General features: G+C 41.0%; 1 protein-coding gene across 1 annotated transcript; it reads right to left on the reverse strand.

The window, feature by feature from the left end:
* Nucleotides 1-6,643: 6,643 nt before the first annotated feature.
* Nucleotides 6,644-14,518, reverse strand: LOC119173801 (uncharacterized). Its single transcript, XM_075885253.1, has 4 exons — nucleotides 14,424-14,518; nucleotides 10,310-10,501; nucleotides 7,443-7,899; nucleotides 6,644-6,801 (listed from the first exon to the last, which is right to left on the reverse strand). Exons 1-4 carry the CDS (start codon nucleotides 14,458-14,460, stop codon nucleotides 6,783-6,785), a joined length of 705 nt encoding a protein of 234 aa, XP_075741368.1. The 5' UTR covers nucleotides 14,461-14,518; the 3' UTR covers nucleotides 6,644-6,782.
* Between the last annotated feature and the right edge of the window lie 2,022 nt (nucleotides 14,519-16,540).

The raw sequence follows: 16,540 nt of genomic DNA on the forward strand, positions 1-16,540 counted from the left end.
TCTACACTACCGTATGCCTTAGCTATATCCAATGTCACTAGTGCCGCATGTTGTCTTTTTTTGCGAGCAAGCTGAATGCGGCTTTCTAAATCTGCGTGTGCACTTCAGACTGAACAATCTGTTCTGAAGCCAATTTGATTTGGATTTAATATCAAATTTTCCTCCATCCATATTAGAATTCTTTTATGGAGCACTCTTTCGATGAGCTTCACCATATTAGATGTTCAAAAATGAGTCGAATGTTTTCTATGATATATCAGAATCCTTGTCTTTTTGTATCAGCACTATTTTAGCTAATTTCCACTCATACGTAATCCAGGCATACTTTAACGAATAATTTACAGTGTTTATTACGTCACATGGTGATAATTTGAATAATATTTTTATCATAGCAGCTGTGATTTCATCCGGACCAGGAGCTGATGAGGGCAAACCTTGTATCACTTGTGCTAACTCTTCCTCTGTAACTTCAGTAACTTCAATCGTTAACGCTGGTTTTTGTAGATCGTAAGGCTTAGTTGATGTAAATCTACACTCCAGGCCTTTAGCCATGATTTCTAAGGATTTCTTTGTCTCTTCCAAGGACATAATCTCAAACCCTATATTATTTTGAGATGGCATCATTTTACGTGATCTCATGAACCTGAACAGCGCCTTTTTGTTACCAGCTTCTGAAAGGTGATCATAATGTTTTATATCATATTGTTCATTAGCTAAAAAGACTGTGCGTTTGAAAATTGCAGCGTGATACTTGTAATCAGACCAGTTTTGAGGGCACTGGTTATACATAAGTTTTTTCCAAGCTGCCTTTCTTCTTTCGGAAATCCCGAGCACAGTCCGAGTTTCACCACAGACTGTGGGTTGTGCTCTTTGCGGATTACAGAACTAATTCTGCATTTTTATATGTTCTTTTAATCAGTGCACTTAGTCTCATGGCTTTCGTATCTTCTTGCTCTTCAGAATGAGTTGCCAAAGCAGATTCTAAATGTTTCCTAAATTTGGTGTAAAAAATAAACACTCGAGTCTGAGAGCCTCACATTATAACTTGGCTCGCAATCTCGAATAATATAGGCGAATGATCGCTGTTAGTTGCACAATCACACGCACTCCACGACAAACTAGTGAGTGATGAACTCACAAAGCTTAAATCTAAGGCTGAACGAGACCTATCACTAATGTAAGTGGGTGTTCTTGAATTCAGGCAACACAAGTTATTATCCGCTGTCCACTCCCACAATCTCTTACCGCATTGATCAGTTCGGAAACCCCAGCACGTATGATGATAATTGAAAACGCCGATTAGAATTTTATTTTGATAACTAGTAGTCACTGCAGCGCCTAAACATTGAGTATCTATTACACCTTTAGAAAAGTATGCATTCACCTCCAAAAAAAGGCATGCAGCCTGGTAAGGTTATATATAAGGCGAGAATTTCACTGTTAGGTGACATGAGCTTATACGCAATTTTCGCTTTGAGACTTATTCTATTATTGATAAAAAATGCCAAACCTCCACCTTTCAATAGACGGTCTAGACGGAAAGATCTGAATCTATTTAATTGAAAACACTGATGCATTGAAAGCCAAGTTTCTTGCAGTGCAATAATATCTGGAGAAAATTTCGATGCCAAATATATTAGATCAGTTGCTGCAGAGTGAATTGATCGGCAATTCCAATGAAGGATTTTAAGTGGCCCTATTTAAATAGTCTCAGCGATGGCCTTGTTTAGAATATTTTCTTTAAGAAAATGAGCTTTAGACAGGGTGTTCTTCTGGTACTTTTTGGTTTTTGAATTGACAGGTGCGATGCATTTTTTGTATAAAGGGGATCTTGAGCGCTTTAGCGATCAGGGATCCATCTCCATTTCGTCTGAGTCCTCCACCGAAGAGAAGCCACACTTCTTCATCGCTTATGGCTAGGAGTGGCATTCACAAAATCTTAATATTTTGTTATAGGTATGGCTGACAACGCTCTCTGTGATGTCTGTTTTTGTGAAGAGACGCTACACCACATCCTGTGCGACTGTCCGTTGTATGACATTCAGGGACGGTCAATGGCGTCCGTTCTTGCGTCCATTGAAACAGCCAAATGCCCTTGGACACTATTCTGCCAAGTTTCCGAGAAAAGACCTTGCAACAGAAGGCGACAAAGGATCTGTTTAAATTCCTCCGCGACATGGACTTCAACAAGCGGCTGTAACAGCAATGTCATACACCGCGAAATACAAGACTGGACTATGAGTGTGCACGCGTGTGCTGACGAATGTGCTGTGTTTATATATCTTCCCTCTCTGCTCTCTATTCTTCATCTCCCCCATTCCCCTCCCATGCGCAGGGTAGCAAAACGGCTGCTTATAGGCTGGTTAACCTCCCTACCATTCTGTTTCTCCTATTCTCCTTTCTTTCCTTCCATTCTGAGAAAAACATTTCAGTCAGAACAAGTTATGCATGCTTCAACAGCTTGGCGGGTCAGAATTCCCAGAAATGCGTTGCAGCCTACGTGTTTTAAAGAATCGTCAGTGCCATAGAAGAAGAGAGTGTATACAGAAAATACCAGTTTGAAGGGTATTGAAGGTTTTTACTGCATTATTCATTAACTGTGACTTACAGCTGCACAATGATTCTTGATGATTGCTGCTTACTTTTCAAACACACTCCGCATGTGCAGTGACCAATTTGCCAAGAAATTAGTGGAATACAAAGCAATAGAGGTATTGCACGTGTAAATGTTCTTCAAAATTTAAAAACCGGTAGCTTTGTACTGCCACGGTCGAATGAACTTAATAAGAAACTATTTGGCTCGGATGTGCTAGTGCAGGATGCTTCAAAGAAACATCGAATGAGGCTTATGAAGCGTGGGAATTTATTCAGAGACTAGTGTGTTATTGGATTTTTCATCGAAAATACATTGGTCATCTCTTGTTTGCGCAAAAAAAAGCGTTTCGCTTAGAGGTCTGACTCTCTAGCTAACTCACAGCTGCAAAAATAAAGGAGAATGAAGTATATGTAAAGTAAAGAACAAAAATGTTGAAAGCGGACAAACTGGTGAAGTAGATGTTGAAATAAACCGAAGGGTAAACGCACATGTTAAACAGGAAGACGAGCTAATGAGAATGTAGGACCAAAATACCAAATAAATAAATGACCGATCGTGAGCAGCGTCACACTGTGAGAGATGTTTGCGCCGGCCAGTCATCTTCAAAAAGTAGAACAGTGTATCCAATGCCCTGCGAATCTATGAACGAGAGGAACAATGTTGAAGTGGGTATCGTGCACGTGTTCGTGCCACGGGTAATTGTGTACAGGTCGCTGACGTTTAGCGAGTGCTTGCACCTGTGAGTTCAAATTCGTGAAAGTGACACAATCGTGCGCTATAGTTCACAACAAAGCATGATTGTTACAAAGAAAGGTGTAAGATCACGTCGATAGCTCTACTCTGGTGCCTTGCGTAAGTGTGATGAAATTCATCCCGATGGCTAAACAACATGCAGTGATGTGGCACCGAATACTGTCATTCTGCTAATACTTCCCGTTCCCCAAGGAGTTTAACTAGCCATTGATGAACCCAGGTTGATCGCTTCAATCTTTTTAACCTTCATGGCACCACATGAGGGATCACAATTCAACGCAAAAAGCGTCCAACACCGTGAAATAGGTATTGGCGTTAAAAAAAAGAAAAAGAATGCCATTTGCTCGGTGACAAAATGAGGAGCCGCAACATGCTCAGGTGACACGTGCCATGCTTAAGCAATTAAAAGAACATGATTTCTTTTAGCTTGCTACGTTTTCCATGACATCGGTTGAGTTATTGGGTGTTATATGCAAAACTTGTTACCTGTTAAACATTTACACAGCACTTACCATTGTTCCGTGGGGTAAGACTTTGTGATCACACTGCCGCATTGAGTATTTCGAAAGCGGAAGCTTTATATACAATCTTCGCCGAAGTGGAACAAAATTTTATAATAACTAGTTTGTCAGTCAATGCTTCACTGAAAACGTCACATTCGCTCGGGTTCTTGATTGTCAGTATTACAGTCAGTGTGATACACGGCAAAAGTTCACGTATTTGAAAAGCACATCATAAAGTGCAGGTGAAAACAATTCAGGAAAAATTTCCTTGAAAATTTGTTAGAGTGATGCGTAAGCGTTGCGCTTTTTTGAGGGAAGCAGCCGCTAGTAAACTGTATTTGCTGCTTCGGGCAGGCCCGGCATGAGGTCTTTAATTTTCTCTCTATATCTCTTCAGTATTTAATTGTCTCTCCAGCTTTCGTGCATGTACCATGGGAAGCAATTCCATGGCACGCGCATCGAGTGAACACTGAAGTTTTTGCTTGTGATCGTAATTTCACCCATGTTCAATTATTCTGAAGTGCACAGAGCAGCCATTTTCAATATTTCCATAAAATAGACTACACCTTAGCAGCATAAAAAGTTTTGAAGTTTGTAACGCTTCATCATGACAAACATTATAATAGGACGGGACACGAAGAAGAAAATGACACAAATAAGCGCAAGAAGTTGGGTTTTTAAAAAATGTCCATTTAAGCTCCACGGATTCACTGGAGCTTGGTGCGCAGAGCACATCCTGTTTGTAGTTCTTCTTCTGCAAGGCCATCATGAAATCAAGGAGTTCTCACAAACTTCAATAAAACAACTTGAAAGGAAGGCCCTCCAATGCAACAAATCTAGTGTCCTGATATCTGCTTTTCAGCTGCGTTAACTTCAGTTTAATGAAGCAATCCCGGCTAACGTAATGACCTAAAGCACGCATCGCGGTTCAGTCCAGCCACTCAATTATGGAGCAACCTGTTAAGGTCGGTACGCTTTTGCAGAATCCTTCGCAAACATCTGGGACACGCTCATATGCAACAACATACTTGTCAAGTTCGCTTAATTTATCCGTGACTGCACATCATGTCCTCTCATAATATTTCATACAGCTGTTAATTTGTGACACGGATGTCTCGCCCGGACATGCAAGCAATATGCAGATGTGCCCTTTACTAGGTGACCATACAAACCTTTCCTCTAACACAAATTTTCTATACAGGGGCGCTGCGTCGATGTAGTCAAGAGCTCTATAACTTCATTGCTCACGAATTGTTTGAGTAACCAAATGCGAAGAATCGAAAGCGACATGTATATTCGATAAAAAGTTTAGCTCGTTATTTCTTCCTATTTATTTCACCGAGGTGTTTTGTTTTACTTTCAAAAAGATCAATGAAATCAACATAAAACGTTCTTTCGGTACGTTTGTTCTATACCGCGGGTAAAACGCATGAATGTAGTTTGCATATGTGCGTATTTGGTAGCGTACATGTGCCGTTCTGGGGTTGAGACACTCACCTTTGGAACGTCAGAGGCTCGATTTATATTGAAACACAAGAGGGAAAATTGATGTTTTTTTTCTTATTTCGTTACGGCGATATTTAACAGGCTGATGTACTGACGGGTGGACAGTTTCCTCGTGGAGTCAGCATAAAGAAAGGAATATACTTTATTGTGCGACAAAGCAAAAATTATTTTCGCGCAGAGGCGGGCAACTTCTTTTATTTTAGGTAGACATGGCTTACAACGCATTCCATAGCCCTCTACAGCTGATGGAATTGGTTCAGAGCGTTGAATGATATCAGCGACGCGTCCCCCTATAGCTTTCCACATTTTCTCGCAAGCTTTGTTTGTCTATGAGTGGGACTTGGGTTGTTTTTTTTTAATTATCATACCAAGTGCTAAATTGATCATAAAAATACTAGCAAATTTTCATAAAATTTTGCCAGTTAGATATCTATAACTAGCTTCCTGCGTCTTAGTGAACTCATGGCCACCTCTTTAACGTCTAATATACTTAAATGGCAACGGAAGAGCATGACTGTATAACGAACAAGGCCTGAAAAGTCACCACACGAGTAACTTGACACGCTTACCCCTTATGTTACGAATATGCTTCCCCCAGTTTCATGATGTACAAACACGCAAACCATGTTCTTTGCATATGATATGTTGAACATACTAATATTTCAGCCCGTATCAACCTAGAAATAACAAAAATAGTAACTGAGAACTTTGTATACATGCCCGTTCTTTCACCTTGCGATTGTAATGCAGCAGAGAAAAGCTGCGAAATGAATTTTAAGGATCCTTACACAGGGAGCACATGTATAGTGATTGTAAATTAGCTGAATACATCAACCGCTGTCTACATAAGGCTTGATTGTGTGGCTGGTCAAATATCTGTGCAGATTGCAGTGTTGCATATTTACTTGATAATGCAATAATATTTAATATGTACTGGTATGACTCGGGAATCTATTTAACCATTGTTTTCTCTCCACATGGATACCCCAAAGAGCGCAACTGACATTAGCATTTGATAAAAGTAGGAAGTGACATTGTACTGTGGACGTTACGGTGAACGATGAGCGGCCAGTGAGTGACCAGCCTACCCGAGCCACCTTTTAAGAATAAGATGAGCACACTGCTACAATATTTTCTATAACTGTCAATCCTCCCCACAAGACTTTGCTAAATGTCAAAAATTGCCCCATAGGCAACTTCTCGCTGACGGCTTCGCAGGAAATGAATTCCCACAACGTGTAGGATCTGCAGGAACGCCTTCGACCTTGAATAAACTCTGAGCACATTAATGATTCCAAATTTTTAATGCAGAAATTCATTGTCGTGTTCGCATTCAAAAAGTTCATAAAGACCGATGAACCGAAATAGCGTTGGCGACATGCAGTTTGACGCCTTTCCGTCGTCATGGTAGTCATGCTTCACGTTTAGGCAGCAGGCGCAGCGCTGCAAATAATAACAAAATATAATAATGATAAGGGCAACCTCGCTATTACATGTAATTGCGCTCATTCCAACAATTTATTCTCACCATCTGATTTTATTTAAAGGATAGAAACACAAGATAAGAACAAATCCCTGATCTCCCGATACTATACTTCTTGAATTGGAGACTCTGATAAAAGATAATATTTAAGTAGTGTTTTGAATTAGCGCGGCTGACAAGTATCGATTGGCACGTTTACAGGCGCACTTATTATCTGTAAAGGTTATTCCCATTGCACGTTTAATGGTTACTTCAAATACTTTGTGGGAAATGCTGCTGTGTTGTCTGATACCGTTTGTCTAACTCATTGTCGTGTCTTGGTGTGCATTTCATATATGCTGTGCATCTCTTCTATGCCAAATAATAATAAGAAATAAAAATTTGCTGTAGTTAGAGTTCGCTTGCTATCCGATCTGTAACGCCAGATGTTTAGTACTGAAAAATCACGTACTCAGTACGCTTCTCTGAGCCCGTAAAGGAAAATGGAAAAGATTCGCATTTTACTTGCTACGTTCTTTACCAACTATATTACCAAGTTGCTACTACAAAACTAAGGAGAAAATCCATCCTGCATAGCTAAAACAACAGTGTGATTACTCACCTCGGTGCGCTACCAGGTGTTCCAACTGCTCCGGAAGCAGGGCCACTGAGGGTACTTGGTTTAGCTACTGCTGAACTGCTGTCATAGGAGGTGATACCCCCTTCGTTAGAGGCACCAATTCCTCCTTCATAGCCGTAAGTGCCACTGCCTCCGTACGGGTAGTATGCCCCGTGTCCGCCATATCCACGGTATCCACCGTTTCCTCCGTGATAGCCATAGCTGACACTTCCTCCAAACGGGTTGTATGCCCCGTATCCACCATATCCACCATATCCACCATATTCACCATGTCCACCGTGTCCACCGTGTGCATTGTACGCACCGTATGGACCATAAAGACCGTACGTGTGTGAGCCGTAGTATCCACTACCGTACGGTGCTCCGTAATGGGCATAACCACCGTACGGGGAAGCTCCATAAGCACCGCCCAAGTGTGATCCATACAAACCAGGATAACCTGTTTTATCAAAGCAGAAGCCGATTCCGGTGTAGTATAAATCAAATTGGCTTGTTTTAATGATAACGAATAAAGTAGGCCCTGGCACCTTGCAATTCGACACGTAGAAATAAAATAACTTCCGATAGAAGCATTAGTTATCTCTTAAAGACAAGTATCGGCCTCCTGAACCCTTTATTCGGGATCAGTGCACTTGAATGGGGTCACGCATACACATTACAGGTTTCCCTATTGTATAAGGCATAGGAAACACATCATATTTTAAATTAAAACAACATACTAGCTCTATTAGTATTTGAACATAAGAATTCCAACCTTTATTTTTAATTCGTTGCCAAGCCTTTCAGTTACTACATTCAGATGACTTTTGACATCAGCGTACTATGTTCCCATTGTTATGCCGAAGTAAAGATAATGTTGTCTTTTCAGTTTTTGGCATTCTTTTCTTATTTCACCATTGCGCTTCTCCATAAGATATCAGGAGAGCGCACTATGTAAATGTAAAAATCTACAAAATAAACATAATTGTGTGACGCAAAATGGGTTATCACTCGGGCACATATTATACTAGGTTGTAACTGCGTTGCTGGTCCTTCAGCATGTGCAGGGCCAATGACCAGGTTACAATTAGAGCTTAGGATTTGCACGAATTGTAACCCATCATGTGTGGTGAAATCAGCGTTAATTTTCTTCTAGGTTTGCTCATCTGTATTGCAGCATGCTTGTAACGATCGAGGCATAAGATGCACATGCAGGGAGTAAAATATTAAGAGGTAGTTTTTATTCATAAGCTATCCGTCCACACGAGATTGAAATAACCTTGAAATTGACATTAACCAGGCCCTATAAAAAACGCTTTCTGAAATACAATTACAAGAAAATTTTGAAAGGTTACAAGCGCTAAATGATCGCACGCTTTGGGAATACAAGCAAAAGAGCCACCAAGTGCAAAAAAAAAACTCCTTTCGTCTTGGAGAACGAAATACTGAAATGTTTCAGTTGAAGATAAAAAGAAAGCATTGATAAATTTGTCGATGAGGTTTTTACTTTAGAGGACTGCTCGATATATTCTTTTTGTTTTCAGTAAGCCTGGGATGAGGTGTAAATACCAATACAAAACAATACCAAATAAGAAAAATACACCACAGATTTTCAGAAGCAATCTAATGCACTGCTTTCAAGAACAAGTTAATTCATGGTCAAAATCTGAGTGCAAGAAAGCTAGAAACTAGAATGTTTGCTGTCTTTCCCTTTTTGCACTTGGTTTTTTTGTGTCAAGAACAAATTATTAGCTGTTGTGATCAGTATAAATAGTATGAAAAATAACAGCAGCGCATTCTTTCATTGAAGAACTTTTGCTGACCCGTTTCGTTCTGCACCTTCGTCTTAGTATATTACGAATATATGTGACATAGCTTATCTCACGCACTGTGGTAGCTTCAGAAGTGATTCATTGATATGTGGGGTTTAATGTCCCAAAACCACTAAAGGGTTAGGAAAGACGCCGCAGTGGAGGGCTCCGGAAATTTCGACTACCTGGGGTTCTTTAACTTGCACCCAAATCTGAGCACACGGGCCTACACCATTTTTGCCTCCCTGGAAATTGCAGCCGCCGCAGCCGGAAATCGATCCCGTGATCTGCGGGTCAGCAGCCGAGTACTTTAGCCACTATAGACCACCGCGGCGGGGCAGCTTCAGATGTACATTGTGTGAGTGCTAAACCTGGGGCGCAGGTTCGATTACTAATCACGTCAGCGACAATGTGGCAGGGGTGAGGCGAGATGCAAAAAATGACGGTCTTCTTAGAATCAAGTGCCTGTTAATTAGGAGCATGTGCTTAAAGTTAAACTGCGGCTCCCAACTATAGCATACGACATGACATCGCGGTCTTTACATAAACAACCCAACTATTTTTTTTAGTTACAGGGGAAAGTTAGCTCTGGTTAATGTACCTGACAGGCAGTACACTATCTTGATAATTTAATACTGATATTTTCCTAACAACTTCAGCCTGAAACGTTCCGTAAGCCACTTCACTCATACTTCTCCCAGGATGTGTTTTTGTTCGAATATTTGTCAAATAATAGTTATCTATATATTCATACGTTTGAAGCATTAGAATAAATATAAAACTGTACGGAACCTATTACAGGAAATAAAGTTAGCTACGTTTTTATGAACTGCTATATAATTCTTGTTCTGATAAATACTACGCATATTGCTGTCTACAGTTACTTCACTCATATGTTCCGTCAATACCGTGCTGTTGTATAAAGAAATTAGTTATGTACCATAATATTTCACAAATGGCAGCACACGTCATTATGTGAAATTCCTTTATTGACGAGTGCAACAGAATGCACGTATACTGCTCAAACATCACGCAGGTATCGTGAGTTAGAATTCTTACCTTGGCTGCCTAGGCCTAAACTGCCCCGACCACCTAGCCTTGCGCCAACACCTGCTCCAATGCTGGCGGTGTAACCTGGGCCTCCACGTGGACCAGCTTGATCAAAGCCCGCCCAAATATCACCATTGATTCCACCCAAGGCGCCCAAATTGCTTTTGAGACGGCGGCGATCTTGCTCATTTGCCAATGCGGCTGCGTACGAAACACCATGCTATATGAGTGCTCCGAAATATGTTTAGAAAAAAAAGTTGAATAATTTAGAGTACTTCGTACTCCACTGAGGGAGAGCAGTGAGCCGTCCCGAAGTTGAGGAGAGCGTATTCCTCGCACGCCAAACCATATACGTCGTAGGCATGGTAGACAGGGTATAGTCATAAAGAAAAGTCGGGAAGGTTACACCAGGTCAAAATGGTTGATTGGGTGAGTTGGTGATTTAGGTGGTTAGAAACACGAGGGCAGTACGTAGACAGGGACAGCTAAGCGCTTGTCTATGTATTAGCTGTCCCTGTCTAAGCATTGCCCTAGTATTCAAAACTGTTATACCAGGCCTAGCCTTCTGGTTACCTTGAAGCTTGCGATGAAGAAGAGGAGTTATAAAAAAGGAGCAAGACGAGGAAATTCCGCACTTCACATGTGCACTAGCGTGCACACACATAGATACAACGAGGTATTGTGGAGCTGGTCACGAGTAATAATATGCACTGATAAACTTTACGAAGACCAACAGTGGTACTTTAGACGTGCTCACAGGATAAAGCCAATGTACCATATTCTACATATATTCAACCGACTTCCCATGTAACTGCCGATTGCTTTTCAACGTGCGCCTCAATTGAGATATACAAAAAAGTTTATTTGGTAACTATTTTTGGCAAGTTAGGCAATATCAGTTTTTGTAATGATGTGTCTTCTAAAAAAAAAGGCATGTCGTAGCTTCGTTCAAGTGCCCTGTGACAGGTGCCTATGTATTAGAATCATTGAGAGTACAAAGGCCAAAATATGAGAGTTCGCGGTTCGTAAGTGCAATTTACCATACACCAGTAGACCTAATAAATTCTGGTTATCCTCCTCTCTGGCCCCTGCAACGAGAATTCATGTGCTCCCTCGCTCGTAGTTACTTAAACGTTTGTTGAATAACGACAATAAAGTTGCGGAGACAGTTTTTTGGCAAGTAGTCTGGCCTTGTACAAATCAACTGCCTTGAAGAGAGCAAGAATGCTTCTAGCCTTGGTTTCAGCAAGGCCCTCTGTTCAAGGAGTCAACAATCATCTGAAGATAAAGCGAATGAGCACCACTCCTTTAAGAATATCCGTGACGAAGCATCATCAGCGATGCCACTTATCAGTGAGAACTTCGTCAGCGAGACCACAACAGACAAGCAAACAGTTCGGCATTCTTTGTTACTTTGCTGGTTCAAGCTATATAGAATATAGCCGAATATATCAGTTTTTTTTATTATACTATGTTTGTCGTGTTTTTGAAATTGGAATAACCAGCCTAGATCACTCGTATGAAAGTGGTATACCTCTTTTAGCTTGCAGAGAGTTAAGCTTAGGGTTCCCAATGAGTGTCAGTGACTTGTACAGGCGTAAGGATAAAACTAAACTGAGGTAGGCTGCAATACAGGCAATTTGAATAGAAAACAGGCAATTGTAATTGGAATTAGACTGTAGCCCAACTTTCACAACTCTTGAAATTGCTTCTTTCGTCACGCTCGTCTTCTGCGAAGCGCACCCATTTTCGGCACAAAGGTAACTTCAGTACAAAAAAAATCTGTGCGCAAGGCTGGTTCAGAGCAAACCTGGTGGGATGGTTGCAGGTCCAGGTTTTGCTAAGCATTTAAAATCTTTTTTACTATTTCAACCCTGTGGTGTATTATACGATCTTCCTGTCTTCTTTTTGTCTTTTTTCTGTATGCTTCATTGAATGCATTTATTTCTCTGTTCCTAATTTTTTTGCCTGTCCTTCTGTCCTGTCTAGTTTTCTTTCCTTTCTTTTTTTAAATTTTGCTCTGTCCCTTTTTGTCTCTCCTTATGAGTAGTCATTTTCTCACCTTATGTCATTCTTTCTCTCCCCTTTATTTCCACTTACTTTATTCGTTGTTTATCTTTATATAATCTTTATTTCTATCCCTCTATACTCAGTCAGCCCTCCTCATTTCTCTCCACAACAGTTCAACTTACCTCTCTTCGCCCTCTAGCTGCACTATAGTATACTAGGCCACGCTAACCTCTGCTAGCATACCTGGTTAGCTGAGTAGTTACGATGTTCACATTAAGACTGAGGGTACATGGCTATGAATCTCTTTTCACCAAGCATTTCTCTTTCCTCTTTCCTTCTATATGTGCGAATTTTTCTATCTTTCTTTCCCATCTTCTGTACGCGCTTTTCCCACTATATTGTTATGGCATACCACACAGAACGAGCCGGCGAGCGTGCTCTGGAGGAGAAGCAGCAGAGAAGCAGGAGGACGGATAGATCGCTTGCCAGCTTATTAAAGACGATAGTCTTTCTTGGGTACCTTCGACGGAAACATTTTGGTCTGTCTGTCTGTCGGTCGGTCTGTCTGTCTGTCTGTCTGCCTGCGTGCCTGTCTGTCTGTCTGTCTGTCTGTCTGTCTGTCTGTCTGTCTGTCTGTCTGTCTGTCCGTCCGTCTGTCTGTCTGTCTGTCTGTCTGTCTGTAAATTTTTCTGTTTGTCCGCCCTTACCGATACCTCAAACAGCACCAAAGGACCAACCCCATACGCAGCGCCCACCAATATTGCTCAAGGTGAAGGGATAACTTGTGCGCTTGTCAATTAAAAACAATTATTACGCATATTTGAGGCGCCACAACAACACGTCGATGTTTTGTATGTGTGCCTTTATACTAGAGAAGGTACACACAAGTAATTCTAAGGACCATAGCGTTTATCCCGCTGCGCTGACAGTGCAACGCGATGCTCAAAAAGGTAAGTTCTTCGTACGCTTTGCTTTGACGACATGGTGGTGGCACCTGCCCGCCGCTTTGCATTCTACACCTCATCACCTCCGAGACAGGCGCGCATTTTTCTGTGCGGGCGCGCACGCCTTCCTTCGCTATCGAATTGCCAGATGGCGCTCGTGTTTAACGTGCCTCGATGCGCTCGTTCGCCTTCACTACATGCTCGAGGCGCTAAAGCCGCGACTCCAAAATACCATTCACCAATTTTCTTGCACAGAACGTGAAATAGACGCTTTGTTTACTCTCTCTAGAAGCAAGATATCGTCTTTCGACTACATTTGCAGTGTTACATGCAGATTCATGGTATATTTTTTATGACGATAGTTCTTTCTACTCCATATGGTAGGCCTCGGGCTTTACAGCACTGCTGTTTGTATAGATTGGCCTCGTGTATGTACTTTCATTATACAACGCATTTCTCCAGTGTCCATTTTTTTTCAGCTAAACAAACGCATATCGTGGGTTACCAGGAAAAAGACACGCCGTTTTAGATTTCGCCGTTGGACAAGTAATACGGATTTGGCCTTACACGGCGTTCAGGAGATATTTACTGCGTTGGTATCAAGTTTAGGTTCCACGCCATTGACTCACTGTGAAAGTATAAATAAACATCACAGGATGTCTTCTTCAGTTTATGTTTCAATTCAATTCTATATTTGCTGGCGTAAAATACCGAAATACCAAGACTATTTGGCTGTACCACCCGTCAAGGTCAGCTACAATAGAATTCCACTTTAGTTACCTTAGTGCAAACTTCTCAAGCAATCGCAGCTGCATAATCACAAGTTTCAGTTGTGCCTTGCGTATACATTTACCTGTATGGTACAGAGATTCTTTCCCTTACCAATCCCACATTCTTACTTGTCGCTTTCAAAGCTGCGATTTCACTACCATCCTTTGGAACGCTTACTGCAGTGCCGTGAATACGTTCAACTTCTTCATGCAGGTTCTTGTTTTTCAAAAAATCGGTCGTCATTTTTTAAAAAAACCCCAATTGTTTAAACTCCTCGCATTTTGAAGCGTTAAGAGTAAATCTAAGCAATAATTGAATGTGCTCCAACGAATGAAGGGCTTGGCTATACGTGCATGTGTAAAAAAACATGATTGGGCAAAATTGCAAGACACTCTCACCTGCTGAGAAGAGGCACGCTAGTATGAAAGTTTTCATATTTGAGGACGACCTGAAAATACAGTGTTCAAGAACAACCTACAGCTCCTGGTCTTCTGAATACCGCGATATGAGAAACTAGTCCGGCTTTTATAGCGTGAAATTTTTAGGATGCGAAGCCCTGCGGAGGCTGACCTTTTCATTTTCCCCTTCGTTCATTCTCTGGCATCTCAAGGTTACGCCGCTTAAACAAAGCACAAACAAGACGGCAAGAGTGTGGCTGTTTCTAGGGCTTTAGTAGCATGCTTTTCAAGTTATTTGCCATCAGAAGCGCTGGTTTTGTGAAGAAGGTGACCTGCGAGAAGGAAAAAAGAAGGTGATTTATGCATTTAGTATAGTGATAACGTCACTTCAAACAAGCTAAAAGATAAAAAGGCTATGAGTGTTCGATTTTTCATGTTCGCGGTGCATATTAAAACTTCGCACACATTCTTTTATATATACCATTGTATGCGATCATTGATCAATGAGTTTGTTCCAAAAAGTACGGGCCTTCCACGCATTTAATAATCCTACCCCCCCACCCCACCCTGCCTTTTCATAAGTGCCCTTTTGTTCATTTCTCCTTTTGTCACATGTACTCTGAGAGCAAAGCGCCAAAGCGTGAGAACGTCCACCTTAGGACAATGAAGTCATAGTCATGTGAGGCGTATTTTCTGTTACGAAGGTGAAGCTCTTATCATGAAGGTTTGAAACGAAATCGCTTCAGTGGTTTATTATTCGCAGATGTTCCTTCTTTCTTTAGTATCTTTCTGTAGTCTTTCGCAGCACAAAAGCATGGTTCGGCTTCGCGATCTCAGAGTGCAATCAATGAAAGCGGGCAAAATGTAGATTACTGTGATGATGTTGTCTGATGGAGCTGTATCAGCGCAGATTATGCATTAAAAACATGACACTGCTTACTGCTATCAAACAATACGCTGCAGGAGATTATATGACTTTTCGTTGGTCTTGCCCATTTGAAACTTTGTTTGTTCCTTACGAAGAGTCACTTTTCATCTCGCTTGCACTCCCTCCGGTTTCAAAAAAACATAAAGACTTGTCAGTGTTGACAGACTTCATTTTGTTTAACTGAATATTTTCGTCTTTCCTGCCTGAACAGACCAAATAAGTGTAGTGTCTATCGATGGCCAACAACTGCATGTTTAGCAGGTCAGAAAAGTGACCAAGAAATTGAAAACTGAACACGCATGACAGTATTTATGTTATGTATATACTAAGCTTAAGGAAAACAGGAAAGAAAAGTATTTTGAGCTTGAACGCACAGAAAGCGAGATTAACGTTCAGTGTAACTTTAGCACACATGCAAAAGTAGAAGCTATTCTTTCCTTTTGAAGTTCTCAACTCAAAGCAATCTATTTTAAAAATGAGGCGGTTGTATAATTGCTTTCAGAATAAAGTACTCATTATGCAAAGTCACGAGCAGTAAGATCCTCTAGTTGACACGCCATATAATAATGAACATGTGTGAACGTGTCAGCGTAATTCGAAGAACTCATATATTGCAAGCGGCGAGTGTTGCCAAACGGTTTGCTTTGCTTTTACCATATGCGCATATATTCTACTTAAATTGCAATGACGGCTTCAATGTAAGCCTTTTGGGAAAGCAGTTCTAGTTTGCAGTAAAACTTTCACGTAGAGTAAATACTCTGGTTACACACTTAACTTGATGGTCCTATACTGCAGTTTTCACCTTATTGCAAGTATACATCAAAACAGTTTAGTTTCTCTTGGGTGTACAGGCAAGCAAGAAGCTTCGGCTGGCTTCCTGGTATGCAACACAATCTAGTGTCCTGCTTCAGGAGACGACTGCATGAGCAGAAAGCTAGTCTACGAGTTTCCATAAACAAACAATTGTTAGAAGCTTTCAACATTTTTCGTAAAAATGCTGCGAGTCACCTTCATTGCTAACATTTTTTTTCTTCCATTCTGTTGATATTAAGTAAAATAACATGTCTAGAAAAGCTCTGAGAGAACCCGGGTCAGTAGACCCTATAAAAGCGAAGTATACCACTTCTTGTAGTACTTCTTAACACAGAGGACCACAATGCAAGAAAAATAATTAAGGTGTGGGCACTCC

Source organism: Rhipicephalus microplus, unplaced genomic scaffold (assembly GCF_043290135.1).
Source record: "Rhipicephalus microplus isolate Deutch F79 unplaced genomic scaffold, USDA_Rmic scaffold_104, whole genome shotgun sequence".
NCBI lineage: Eukaryota > Metazoa > Arthropoda > Arachnida > Ixodida > Ixodidae > Rhipicephalus > Rhipicephalus microplus.